General features: G+C 35.4%; 1 protein-coding gene across 1 annotated transcript; it reads left to right on the forward strand.

The window, feature by feature from the left end:
- The first annotated feature begins 3,033 nt into the window (after positions 1 to 3,033).
- LOC113296467 lies at positions 3,034 to 5,047 on the forward strand. The gene is made up of 3 exons (XM_026544775.1): positions 3,034 to 3,618; positions 3,689 to 4,647; positions 4,798 to 5,047. The coding sequence occupies exons 1-3, from the start codon at positions 3,034 to 3,036 to the stop codon at positions 5,045 to 5,047; spliced, it is 1,794 nt and encodes a 597-aa protein (XP_026400560.1).
- Positions 5,048 to 12,539: the final 7,492 nt, after the last annotated feature.

A 12,539-nucleotide genomic window follows, 5' to 3' on the forward strand; every position in this document is an offset into this window, starting at 1 on the left:
TCAATTTCATCACCAGAATGATTAAGAAAAAATGGTGTTTGTGGCATGTGATCAAAATGAGAGACCTACTGCAATCCATTCAGCATCATACAATCCACTACATCTATAAAGAGGCCAACTAAGCGACCGATAAACTAGCAAATCGGAAAATAAACAGAAGTCATCGAGGATTCTTGGAAATCATCTTTAGGTAATATATATATATATATATACATATGAGCTTTTTAAGACAATATATAACTGATGACCCCATGGGTGCGATGGTAACGTACTCACGTATTATTTCTTTTTAGTTTAAATTAATATGCTTTAGGAAATAGTGGAACTTTGTTAAAATATGTTTTTCTGCCAACGGTATTCATCATATCTTAAATGGACTTACTGGAAAGGAGGGTATCTAAATTAGTTTAAAGAGAATTGCTGAATGTAGTGAATTCTTATGTTCTTATATAAAAGTGAACAAAAATAAAATGACGACTAAATACAATTAGGAAAAAAGTATGACTATCAAGAAGAATAATGGTAGACACTATCTAAATTAGTTACATGATAAAATAAAAACAAAAAAAATACAAAACTAAATTTTTCGAGCCTCAACAAATGAGGATCAAGGAATATTTCTGATATCATAATTGTGGCTCATGAGATTATTCATTATTTTGAAAAGAAAAAAGATATAACATGAGGTTTAGGAATAAAAATAGATATGTCTAAGGCATTCGAGAGTAAATTGGAACTTTTTGCTAACTTCCTTAAAAACTTATTTTCCAGCTTATAGAGCAATGTATTTCTACAACTTCAATCTCTGTTTTACTAACTCGGTCTGAGTTATAATATTCATTAAATATTGAGGGACACTTAGCATATTATTGACTAACTCGGTCTGAGTAGTGCTCTGCAACTCGGCGATTGACTCGGGATATTTTTCTTCGATTTGTTTTTCGTTTTCAGTGCATCGTCTTCATCAATTCAGGTGTTAGTTTGGAATCTGGTGAATTGTTTGAGTTTAATCAACATCATTTACTTCAGGTCTTATCATTAATATGTTTGATAAACTGAAGTAATGGAGAATTTCTCAAATTCTCAATCGGAATCTGAGAGTTCAAAAAATTTCAGTTATGGAAAAAACTATATTCCTATGGCCCTTAATCCATCAGTTTTCATACCTGATGAGGTCATAGATGAGAGTGTAAATGAATGGAGATTTAGTTTGATTGGCAGGTTAAATCTTGTGAAGTTGAAAATTTCAGCTGCTGAAGTAGTTCTGAAATTTGTATATGAAGGTTTCTGGGAAGTTGAATCTCAATATCTGAATCTTAGATTATGGGAAAGAGATTTTAAGCCTGAATTGCAAAAATCTTCTAGTGCTTTTGTATGGATGATGTTTCCAGGTTAGTATTGAATACTGGAAGGAAGATATACTTATGGCAATGGTTAAAGCAATTGGTAGACCAATCAGAATTGATGCTACAACAATGAAAAAATATATTGCGTACTATGCTAGTATTTTAGTGGAAGTATATTTAGCAAATGCAATACCTAACAAGGTGGTGGTTGAATCTAAATATTATAAATTTGAACAAGAAATTATAATATCAAGAATGCCAAAATTTTGTAGTCAGTGCAACATTGTGGGTCATTTGGTGTCTGAATGCAGAGTGGCTAGAAAAGACAATCCACAAAAGGGGAAAACTAACAACAGAACTCAATGGAGATACACTCCCAAGAAAGTTACAATGCAGAGTCATGGTGGTTTTGATATTTGATATCCTTCTTCTAGTAGCAAAATTTTAAGTTCATCAAAAGATAGTGAGGAAAGAACAATTGATGGAGAAGAAATTGATGCAATTATTCCTCCTATTATGAATATAACATCTTCTGCTCATACTACTTCTGTTATTCATAAGGATATAGGTTTTACTGGAGTTCTTGAATCACCAAAGGAATTCCCAGCTTTATCTGTGTCCAAACTCATTGATGTGAGTACAAGTGTACCAGCATTACATTCTGAAGTTAGTACTCCAACTGGTGAAGCAGTGAAACCTGCTGAAATAGATGTTTTGCAGAATACTTCTGAAGACTCCAACAATTGCTTGAATGAGATCATAACTTCTCAAGTTTTATCTAGTATAAATACAGAAATGCCAAATGTTGAAAAATGGAAGGAGGTAACAAATTCAAGTACAAAATTCAAAAAGGGTATAAACAGTCCTTCTTCTGTCAGAAACATTGTTTCTCCAAGTAAGTTTCAAGCCTTAGTTGAGGTTGTTGAAGAACAAAATACTTTTCCAAAGTAATTAGAAAACCTGTTAAGGGTAAAAATGCTAAAGGTGCTCCTAATGTCATTACTAGAAAGCAGGCACACAATTCAGTTAAAACAGGTGTTGGTGGGGGAAGTTCTAATACTTCCAAATTAAATCTTTGCCAATGAGAGTGATGTATTGGAATATTAGAGGCTTGAAGAGAATTCAAGCCAAAGATAAATTATGGAATTTAGTAAAAATAATTATTCTTTTTTTGTTGTGGGTTGCTGAACCTAAAATTAAAGTAACTGGAAAAGGAATTAAACAGCTTAAACTTCCTGGTATGAGTCAAATATTAATTCATAATTCTATTGGTGATGCAAAAGGGAATCTTTGGCTATTTTGAAATTCTTCTATATCTAAACCAATGGTGATTTCTAAAACAAGACAAGTTATTACAGTTAGGGTGGGAGATGTTCTAGTGACTGGAATTCATGCTGCTTGTCTTACAGTGGATAGAAGAATCTTGTGGGATTAATTGTTAAAAATCAGTGATATGAAATATCCTTGGATGGTTATTGGTGACTTTAATGTTGTTTTGAGTATTGATGAAAAAGTTGGAGGTAGAAGACCTTTAAGAGTTTCAATACAAGACTTCAGGGAGTGTGTTGAATCTTGTAGTTTGATACAAGCTCCCAAAAGTGGAATCTAATTTTCTTAGTGCAATAATAGGTGTGGAAAGAAAAGGATATTATGTGATTTGGATAGAGCATTATATAATTTGGAATGGATGGAAAAGTTTGAAGGTTGGAGCTACAAAGTAGGTGTAAGAGGTACTTCTGATCATGGTGCTCTGCTTGGTATTGTTGTGAATATCTCAAAACCAGTAAATACTCCTTTTAAGTATCAACCAGTATGGTCTTCTCATCCTGATTTTTTGGAACTAATTAGAGTATCTTGGGGTGAAGTTGTAGCAGGCAACCCAACATTTTCTTTTCTGTTCAAATTAAAGAGGTTAAAACAAGTGATCAGAAAATGGAATTGGGAAATTTTTGGGGATTTAAGATTAAAAGTGAGTACTACAGAGCAGGAAGTTATGTCTACTTCTTTACAGTCAGATAAATTAGTCACAGCTAGAGGCAAGCATGAAGTAGCTGCACAACAATATAATGAGCTAATAAGAGCAAAATCTAGAGTTAAATGGGTGAAAGAAGGTGGAGCTAACACTGCCTTTTTCCATGCAAACATAAGAATAAGAAAAGCTCAAAACAACATCAATGAGCTTGAAGATGAGAATGGGTATGTAGTAACTGATCAAGCTACAATTGCAGACATTTTGATTAAACACTTTGAAAGGAAGTTTGAGCACAAAGAGGTGAATATATCTAATGAAATTCTGGATACCATTCCAAAAATCTTAACTCAGGATGATAATACTTTCTTAGATGCTACCTTCACATATGGATATCAAAGTGGTTGTTTTTGGTATGGATGCAAACAGTGCTCCTGGGCCAGATGGCTTTCCTGGAAGTTTTTATAAATATGCATGGGAAATTTTGAAAGATTACTTGACTGAAGATATAAAATGTTGTTGGAGTCATGGTTTTATTTCTAAAGGGATGAATTCAAATTTTTTGGTTCTTCTACCAAAAATACAAGGTGCTAAAAAAGCTGAGCAGTTTAGACCTATTGGTCTGGCAAATTTTAATTTTAAAATAATTACAAGAATCATTACTACTAGGTTGAGTAAAATGATTGAGAATATGATTTCTATGCAGCAGGGTGCTTTTATAAAAGGCAGAAATATACAAGACAGAATTGTTCTAGCTTCTGAAATGATTAATGAGCTGAACATAAAAAGAAGGGGAGGCAATGTAGGTATGAAGCTAGACATAACTCAAGCCTATGACTCATTGATCTGGAATTTTTTATTTGAAGTACTTAGAAGGTTTGGTTTTTCTGAAATTGGTATTCACTGGTTGAGAAGACTGTTTGAATCTGCAAGGATCTCAGTGCTTGTGAATGGTAGTCCATGTGGTTTTTTTGGTGTAGGAAGGGGCCTTAGACAAGGTGATCCCCTTTCACCTATCTTGTTTATTCTAGATGAAGAGGTGCTAAGCAGAAATGTTACAAGTATGGTGCAGGATGGAAGATTACAAGCTATGGTAAATAGAGGAGGCCGTCAACCATCTCACTTGATGTTTGCAGATGATATCTTCATCTTCTGCAATGGTAACAAAAGATCACTGGATAACTTAATGGTTATGTTGGGGAAATATCAAAGCTCATCTGGTCAGGTGGTGAATATAGCTAAAAGTAAGTGCTTTGTTGGTGGTGTAACTGATACAAGGAAAAATGAGATTGCAAATTACTTGCATATGGATTTATCTGCATTCCCTGATAAGTATTTGGGAGTAATTTTGAATCCTGGAAGAGTAAAATCTTTTCAGGTTTGGGGTATGGTGGAAATGATGCAACAAATGCTTGCAGGCTAGATGGGGAGATTACTTGCCTTTGCTGACAGGTTAATTCTGGTAAAATATGTGCTTTGTAGCATGCCTGTATACAACATGTCAGTATACAATTGGCCAAAATCAGTTATAAAGGAGTGTGAGAAGATTATAAGAAATTTCTTGTGGTCAGCTGACCCTGCAGTGAAAAAGTTAGTAACAGCCAAATGGGATGAAGTAAATTCACCAATTTCAGAAGGAGGGATGGGTCTAAGAAGATTGGAGATAATGAATAAAGCATTGCTGATGAAATTATTATGGAAGATTGAAACAAAGGATGTTGAATGGACATAATATTCATGAGAACCAAATATAAGAATAGCAAAAAATGAATGGATTACATCATATAAACAATCATCCATATAGCCACGCATTAAATGGGTTTTCCTGGAGTTAAGGAAGGAAGCAGATGGTTAATAGTTGATGGGAAACAAACATCTGTGTGGAAGGATAAATGGATAAAAGATTATGCACTTATTGATAGGTATGCAACTGATCCTTTTGTGGAACAAAATAAGGACTTGAAAGTTCATCATTTGATTGTGAATGGTAGGTGGCAAATACCAGAGCATATGTACAAATTCTTTAACAAGAATGAACTTCCAGTTCTAACTCAGGGGGAGGATACACAGATTTGGGAAATTGATCTTCAAGGTAAATTTTCTGTTTCAAGTGCAGCTCAGCTGATAAGGAAAAAGTACCCAACAACTCAGTGGGCAAGTAAAGTTTGGGATCCATGCATTCATCCATATACTTCAACTAATTTGTGGAAGATTTTGAGAGGTGCCCGTGATACAGAAGAAACAGTAAGGAAAAAAGGATTCTTGACTGTATCAAAATGTTACTTGTGTGGTAATAATCAAGACACCATGGACTATATCCTATGGAAGTGTGATTTTAGTGTTCAAATATGGTATTGGCTGGGTGGATTGTTTCAATGCCTGAATCCAACATCTTTTGAAGAAGTGTTACAGGTGGAAAAAGGGAAGAGTGGTGCTATAAAAGAAATATGGTTTAATTGTGTCTTTAATACTATGACTGAGTTATGGCATACAAGGAACAGAGTCATATATGAGGATGAAAAGCCAAAATCATTAAGTTTAAACAGAGAATTATCAGATTTACTGGAGAATGTGGTTTTAGAATCAAGGGCAGTAAATGGAGTGGGATGTATGATATGAACATATTGCTATATTTTGGAATAACTAGAGTGAAAACTCATTGTACACAAGTGAAGCAATGTCATTTCAAACTCCCATCAAGAAACCAAATTTTAATATGCTGTGATGGTGCATCTAAAGGGAATCCAGGAAATGTTGGTTTTGATTTTGTGGCAAGGAATGAAATAGGAGACTGTGTAGGAGCAGCATCTGGTGGCCTGGGTCTTGCAACTAACTATTTAGCAGAGGTAATGGCACTAGTGATGGCAGGAGAGTGGGCATGTGAGTAAACACTACACAGAGGTATGTTTTAGTCTAGATTCAAATATTGTTCTACAGGCTTTCATTAATGGCAATATACCATGGATTGTTGTGAGCAGATGCAGGAATATTAAGTCATTCATTACTTCAATAACATTTAGACACTCATATAGAGAAATAAATTTCTCTGCTGACCAAATGGCAAAGAAAGGAGTGTTGCTTTCAAGAGGTACAGTCCTGTACTATGAAGGAAAACCATATTTCCTAGGGGGATGGAATATGAGCAGGGTGTATACTTTAGATTTAGCTCTTAATATCTTTCTTGATTTGTAAAGCTGTTTTTCTTATGGCTCTTTAGTCTTTCTTTTGTATAACTTTGGTTTTCCTTGGGTAATAATATTTTATGATTTAGAAAAAAAAAAAAAATCTTTGTTTTACTAAATGGAAACCCTGATGAATCTTTCAAACCTTCAAGGGGTTTACACCAAGGAGACCCACTTTCCCCATACTTATTATAAATTTTACGGAAATCTTTTCCAGGCTCCTTCTTTCTCAAGAGCACAAAAAAGTTTTATATGGCGTCAAGATAATATTTAAAAGCGAACCAATTTCTCATCTTTTCTTTGCAGACAATTATTTTTTCTTTGTTAAGCTGATCTAATATAATGAAGGAATTTTGTAGTTGCAGGAAATCCTACACTACACCCCTCATAAGATTTCATTAACATTCAACTCATTTTTGGATTAACAATCTTAATTTTATTGATGAATCTTTGAACAAGCTTACAAGAAAAGATAAAGGAAACAAGAATAACCACTGCTCTAGATTTTCTATCTCCTATTTACTTGTATTCTCACTCAAAAAAGATCTCTCTCTTTCCTTTACAATTGAACGGCTATTTATAGGAAATTACATAGTGGATGACAGCTAATTTGTCCTTTATTTTCGAATATGACTTGCGACATTCTCGCAACCTTATAAATATCAATCTCACAAACCTCCTTATTTTCGCAGGATCGTCACACTTTTCTCATGATATGGCTGATGTCGTTTATTATGTCATTTCTGAAGCTGTTCTGCGACACTGTCGTGTTGTTTTGTTAATAATTTCGCTGAGGCATTATTGTTGCGAGATTCTGATCCTACATCTTGCCTCTTCTCATATCTTCTCTGCGAAGTAGAGAATGATGTGAGAAATGCCGCAGTTATCCATCACTTCATATTCTGCATTTATCACACTATCCTTTCTCCCATCTGTTTCTTGACACGTCTTATGTAATTGCTGCTTTTTAACCGCTCACGTCTTTTCGCATTAATCGTGTTTATCTTCTCGAGAAAATTTTTTCTCTATATATACTCTTTCTTACTCTCTTTTTCTCTCCTTTTATTCTCTTTTTATTTTCTCTGCAACTTCATCGTTCTTCTGCAAATTCCGCCATTGCAACTTTTTCTTCTTTCTTCTTCTTTCAATCTTTTTAATTTCTTCTTCATCTCCATACTGTTCCCTCTGTAGATATTCATCATTCGTAATAATTTTTACAAATTAATCTTCCTGCTGGTGTTTTCCATGGATTCATCGAGGTTAGTTTTCTTTTTTCTTTCTTATAGGTTTTGCTGAAATTGATCTTGCTTACTGCCTTATTTGATGTTGTTTATGTGATTCCCATACTGTTGTTATTTCAGCAAAAACGCCTCTAACACCAAATTTACGGTTCAGAACCCTAATATTTCCAAATCGCAGCATAAGGTTGTTGTAAACAAAAGAAAGTCTGCGAATCAGAAGGTGGTAAGAAATATTATTCTTTTCTAATAACAATATTGTTACCTCTGTTTCTTATCCGGATTGTGATTCGCAGGATGGTAAGGATCCCAACAAACCTTTCAAGAAGTCTCGCCACCTCAAAACCGTTGAAACCTCTGTTCCATTTCACTTACTTATCCCTTCAAAATCTCATGTGACATCTTCACAGGTTAAACCATTATCTCCAATTCGCGAAAAGGTTGCCTCAGATTACATCCCTTCAACTGACCTTTCAATGATTGAAACCCCCCTTATTAATCCTTCCGTGAATGAAACTTCTTCTCTTTCTTTTGATAATGTTTCCCAATCTTCTATCATTGCCAGTTTTCTGCCTGAGCCTCTTCCTTTAAATATTGCTTTCAAAGTTTTGTCTGAGGTTCTGGATGATGTTAAGAAGTCTCTCATTGATCCTGTCAAGTCTGGTGTTTGCGAAATTCTGAGTAACTATTTTGGCTCTGACAGAGCTGCTTCGCAAATAGCTTTTGAAAAAGAGATTGAAACCTTGAATAAGAATCTCCAAATGATGATTTTAGAGTGTAATTCTCTTCGTCATGATAATCAAAAACTTCAGAATATTTCGCTGGATCGTGACAATCTTCGCAAGAAGAATGATGAACTGAGAGGTATGATTTCCTTACCTGTGTCTTCAACTTGTCTTTCTGATGATTTTATCCTTTTCATATTTAATTATCCTTGAAATCCCTTTTTTGCATGTTAAGCCTTAAACCAGAAACGAATAATGGAGAGATACCAATTTGAATCTGTTGTTGAAGAAGCGCGTGTTGATAAAGAGATTTTGACGGATCAATATAACCAATTAGATAACCTCTATTCATATTATGTTGATCATATAAATAATCTTACCAATGAAAATACCCAATTAATTCAGAGGCAAAATTTATTAAGTAATGAAATATCTCGCCTCTCTTATTCTTTAACTAAAGCTAATCTAGGGATGGAAACTTTATCAGATGAGAATAAAATTCGATCTCAAGAGAAGCGAACTTATTTAAACAAGATGGCGATATCTTCGCAACAACTTAGCATCCTTCAGAAAGTATGTGATGACCAAGAACAATCTCTTCACTCCTTAAGAAATGAACTTAAAGAAGTAACAGAGTCATCTATCGCTGAAAGAAATACACTCATTCAAGGTAAAATAGCTTTAAGTGTAAAGGCGAACCAACTTAAAGAACAATATTCCAAATTAGAAGAATCGTATTCTTCACTTGCGAAGAAAAATGCCTTTCTTATTTCTAAAGAGAAAAATCTTCGGTCTCGACTTAAAGGTTTAGTTGGAGATAAATTTGATGATGCGATGGACCATTGGGAGAATAGTTGTTTGACCTTGATTCATCACCTTATTTCGCAAAAGGAAGGTAGTCATAATAGTTTGACTGCCTTAACTATCTCTTCTTTGTCATACCTTTTTGAGTTCTTCATCTTACTGAAATTTTGTATTCTACTTTTCGCAGAGTCTGAGAAAAATCTTCATTCCTCCATTTCTGTTTTGGAGGCTAAATATGCCAAAATTCGCAAAGAAAATGCACTACTCGTCTCTGTCCTTATTGGTTCTCGCGACCGAGCAGAAAGAAGACTTGATTATCTTGCTTACTTTAAGGATATTCAAGATAGGAATCATCAGAGAGAACTTCTTCGTCAAGTTCATCTCCGGGATGAAGTTCTTGTGAATGATATTTTATTGTCTAAATATATTCCTCCTATATCAATTGAACCTTTGGAAGTAGATGATGATGAAATTCCTCGTCCTGCCGGCAATGATTATGATTATGAAAGTGGTGGAGAGGATAATCTTTTGGAAGATGAAGAAGAGATTCCTTCTAAGGAAATAATTGCTGGTGCTAATCAAGATGGAAGCGAAAAAGAAATCCCTTCTAAAGAAGTAATTGCTCGCGATAATCAAGATGGCGGCGAGAAGTCCCTCTCAAAGAAATTATTGTTGGTGAAGATTAGAATCGAAATGAAGAAAATGCTGGCGATAATGAGAACATTGGCGAAGAGTCTCTTATTTAGTTCTATCTTCTTGAAATGTTTCATCTTTATTATTTCTTGCGAATAATATTCTTCAACGAACTTTGGAATTAATTTTCTCTTTTAATATTTTGCGAATAATAATGCCTCTTGTTTACTGATTCCCATACTTGCCTCTTATTATCTTTCTTGCGAGAAATGATCCGTTATGAATACTTATAAATATTTTGTTTTGTCATGTGGTCTTATTTTGCCTTCCTAATTAAAGGTCTTATTATGCCACCTCTTGTTATTGCGACAAAATCGCAGGACGTCCTTGCATTTTCATGCAAAAACCCATTGATCTTGCCTTAACTTTTTCTTTTGTATTATTGCCTCTTCAGGATTTTTGCGAAAATATGACAGGCCTAAATATTCTTGCGAAAATAAAGCCCCATGACATTGTCGTCGTGCGACGAAATCGCAGTAAGTCGTCGCATTTTCATGTGAAAACCCATTGATCTCGTCTTATCTTTCTCTTTAGTATTATTTCCTCTGCAGGATTGTCGCACAAATATGACAAGCCTTAATACCCTTGCGAGTAAAAAGCCTCATGACATTTGCGTCTTAAGACACTTATCAGCTCCCTAATGGAGGGTGTCGCCCTTATCTTCCCCCTGGTTGCCCCTTCAAGGAGGCGTACCTCTACCATACAAGGTTGGATCCTCCCATCCGGTCTTAACAACAACCAGTTGTTTTCACAGCCTCTTATCCCTTTTACCTATAGGGTTTATGGTTACGAGACTGCACCCTAAGTGGGGTTTTCTTCGGGCCGAGTGTAGTATAAGCCAAGACTTGTCAAGAATGGCAAGGTACGCTCCAGACGCCCCTGGCACTCTTGACTCAACTGTGTACCTCGACGCCTTGGTCAGATTCTGCACTCCTTGGGAGAGTCCTTATTACCTTAGTCGCCCAATCTAAGTCGTATGCTTAAGATGAGAATCCAAGGTGCCTCTCCCGGATGGGATTTATTGACCCCAAATCTCCATGACTCAGGTTCCGAGGGTGGTGTAGCCTTTCCCTAAGCCATGCAACAGGTACCCCCTTATATGACGTACTTTAGGTCTTACATTTGCCTCTTGCGAAATTTTATTCACGAACTAAGGTGTAGCCAATCTCATGCAACACGGTAATATCTTTCCTTAACTATTTTGCTTCAAATGGTAACAGTTTCTCCTTGTTCATGTTTTTAATTTCATCTTTAGAACATTGAGGACAATGTTAGATTTATGTTTGGGGGTATGGGAGAAACTTTTTAGTTGCATTAATAAACTCCATAGCCTAGAAATTTATGTTTATTAAGGATCACACTAACTAATATAAGTGGATGGAAGCATTTTGGTTGTAGGAGTTGAGGAACCAATCTGATTAGATGGCAACATCTAAAGAGTCTATTCATAAAAGCACAGAGCTCAGTTGTTAGAAATAACATGATAGTTTCACCATATCTCGTTGAGTCCTTTTCACTTCCATTTGATGTTGTTTTGTTTTTAAACTATGTTTCTATAAGTGATTAGGTGGGGCTCACGATTCAAGTTGTTACCAATGCTAGGGTGAATTAGAGTGATTGAGATACCATGAAAGAAAAAAAAATAAAATTGAGACCAGACTATTTGACCAAAAGGAATAAATTCAATAAATTCGACCAATGGTACCCTTGTATATGCCAGTTGTGTTGATATTAATCAGACTAGTACCTCAATCAATTAGGATAGGTTCATTTTGGCGGAGGCCTTCAGACAGATATGGGAAACGCCGTTCACTTAGTAAACATCAGAACCATCTATGTTTTTCTCTATATCCATCTTCTTGATCTATCCATGTGATTATTTTTGACTCCGGATATTGATGTCCATAGTGCGACTATCTGAGTAGAGCTCTGTCGCTTTATATGAATTTTAGTATGCTTGAGTGCAAACTCGTGTACAACAATTGGAATTTTGCATCAGGGTACTTCCTCCTGTAGTCAATAAGTATGCGAACCAAGGAGATTCTTTAGTGCCTTCCAAGGTTCTGCGTAGATAGCTAAGGTCTGGAGTAAAGGTTTTGTCGGTATATTTCTTGTAAGCCCTCCCGAGACTATAACTCGGCCACTAGGGCCGCCTAGGGGTATAAAGGCTTATTGCATACGCTAAATGCAATCGACGATGCCTGCGTCAGTGAGTTAGGATTTTATTTTTCTATATTTGATTTGCTCGAGGACTAGCAAATAATAAGTTTGGGGGTATTTGATAGACGCATTTATGTGTCTAGTTTGGTCTTAATTAAATGTATTGTTAGTGCTCGATTTTGTAGTTATTTGATTATTTTATGTCTTTGTAGGTAATTTGGAGAAATAAAAATTTTTGGAAAATTCGGCTCGAAAAGTTGCTAAATGCACTTCCGGAGGACACCTGCTATTCGGACCCCCATTTTGGATAAGGGGTAACTTGTTGATAAGGGACACCTCACCGCTATTTGTACCCCAGGCCTGCTAATGGCACCCTACTCTGGATAGGGAGCTACCTTTCTTCATGACTTAAAGAACAAGAT

Source organism: Papaver somniferum, chromosome 7 (assembly GCF_003573695.1).
Source record: "Papaver somniferum cultivar HN1 chromosome 7, ASM357369v1, whole genome shotgun sequence".
In the NCBI taxonomy this organism is placed as follows: domain Eukaryota; kingdom Viridiplantae; phylum Streptophyta; class Magnoliopsida; order Ranunculales; family Papaveraceae; genus Papaver; species Papaver somniferum.

Excerpts from the sequence above, each read along its gene's own strand:
- LOC113296467 (XM_026544775.1), top strand. The coding sequence starts at position 3,034 with ATGGAAAAGTTTGAAGGTTGGAGCTACAAAGTAGGTGTAAGAGGTACT. Across the intron at positions 3,619-3,688 it reads GGAAGTTTGAGCACAAAGAG|ATGCTACCTTCACATATGGA; the intron begins GTGAATATATCT and ends ATACTTTCTTAG. Across the intron at positions 4,648-4,797 it reads TTATCTGCATTCCCTGATAA|CATGCCTGTATACAACATGT; the intron begins GTATTTGGGAGT and ends TGTGCTTTGTAG.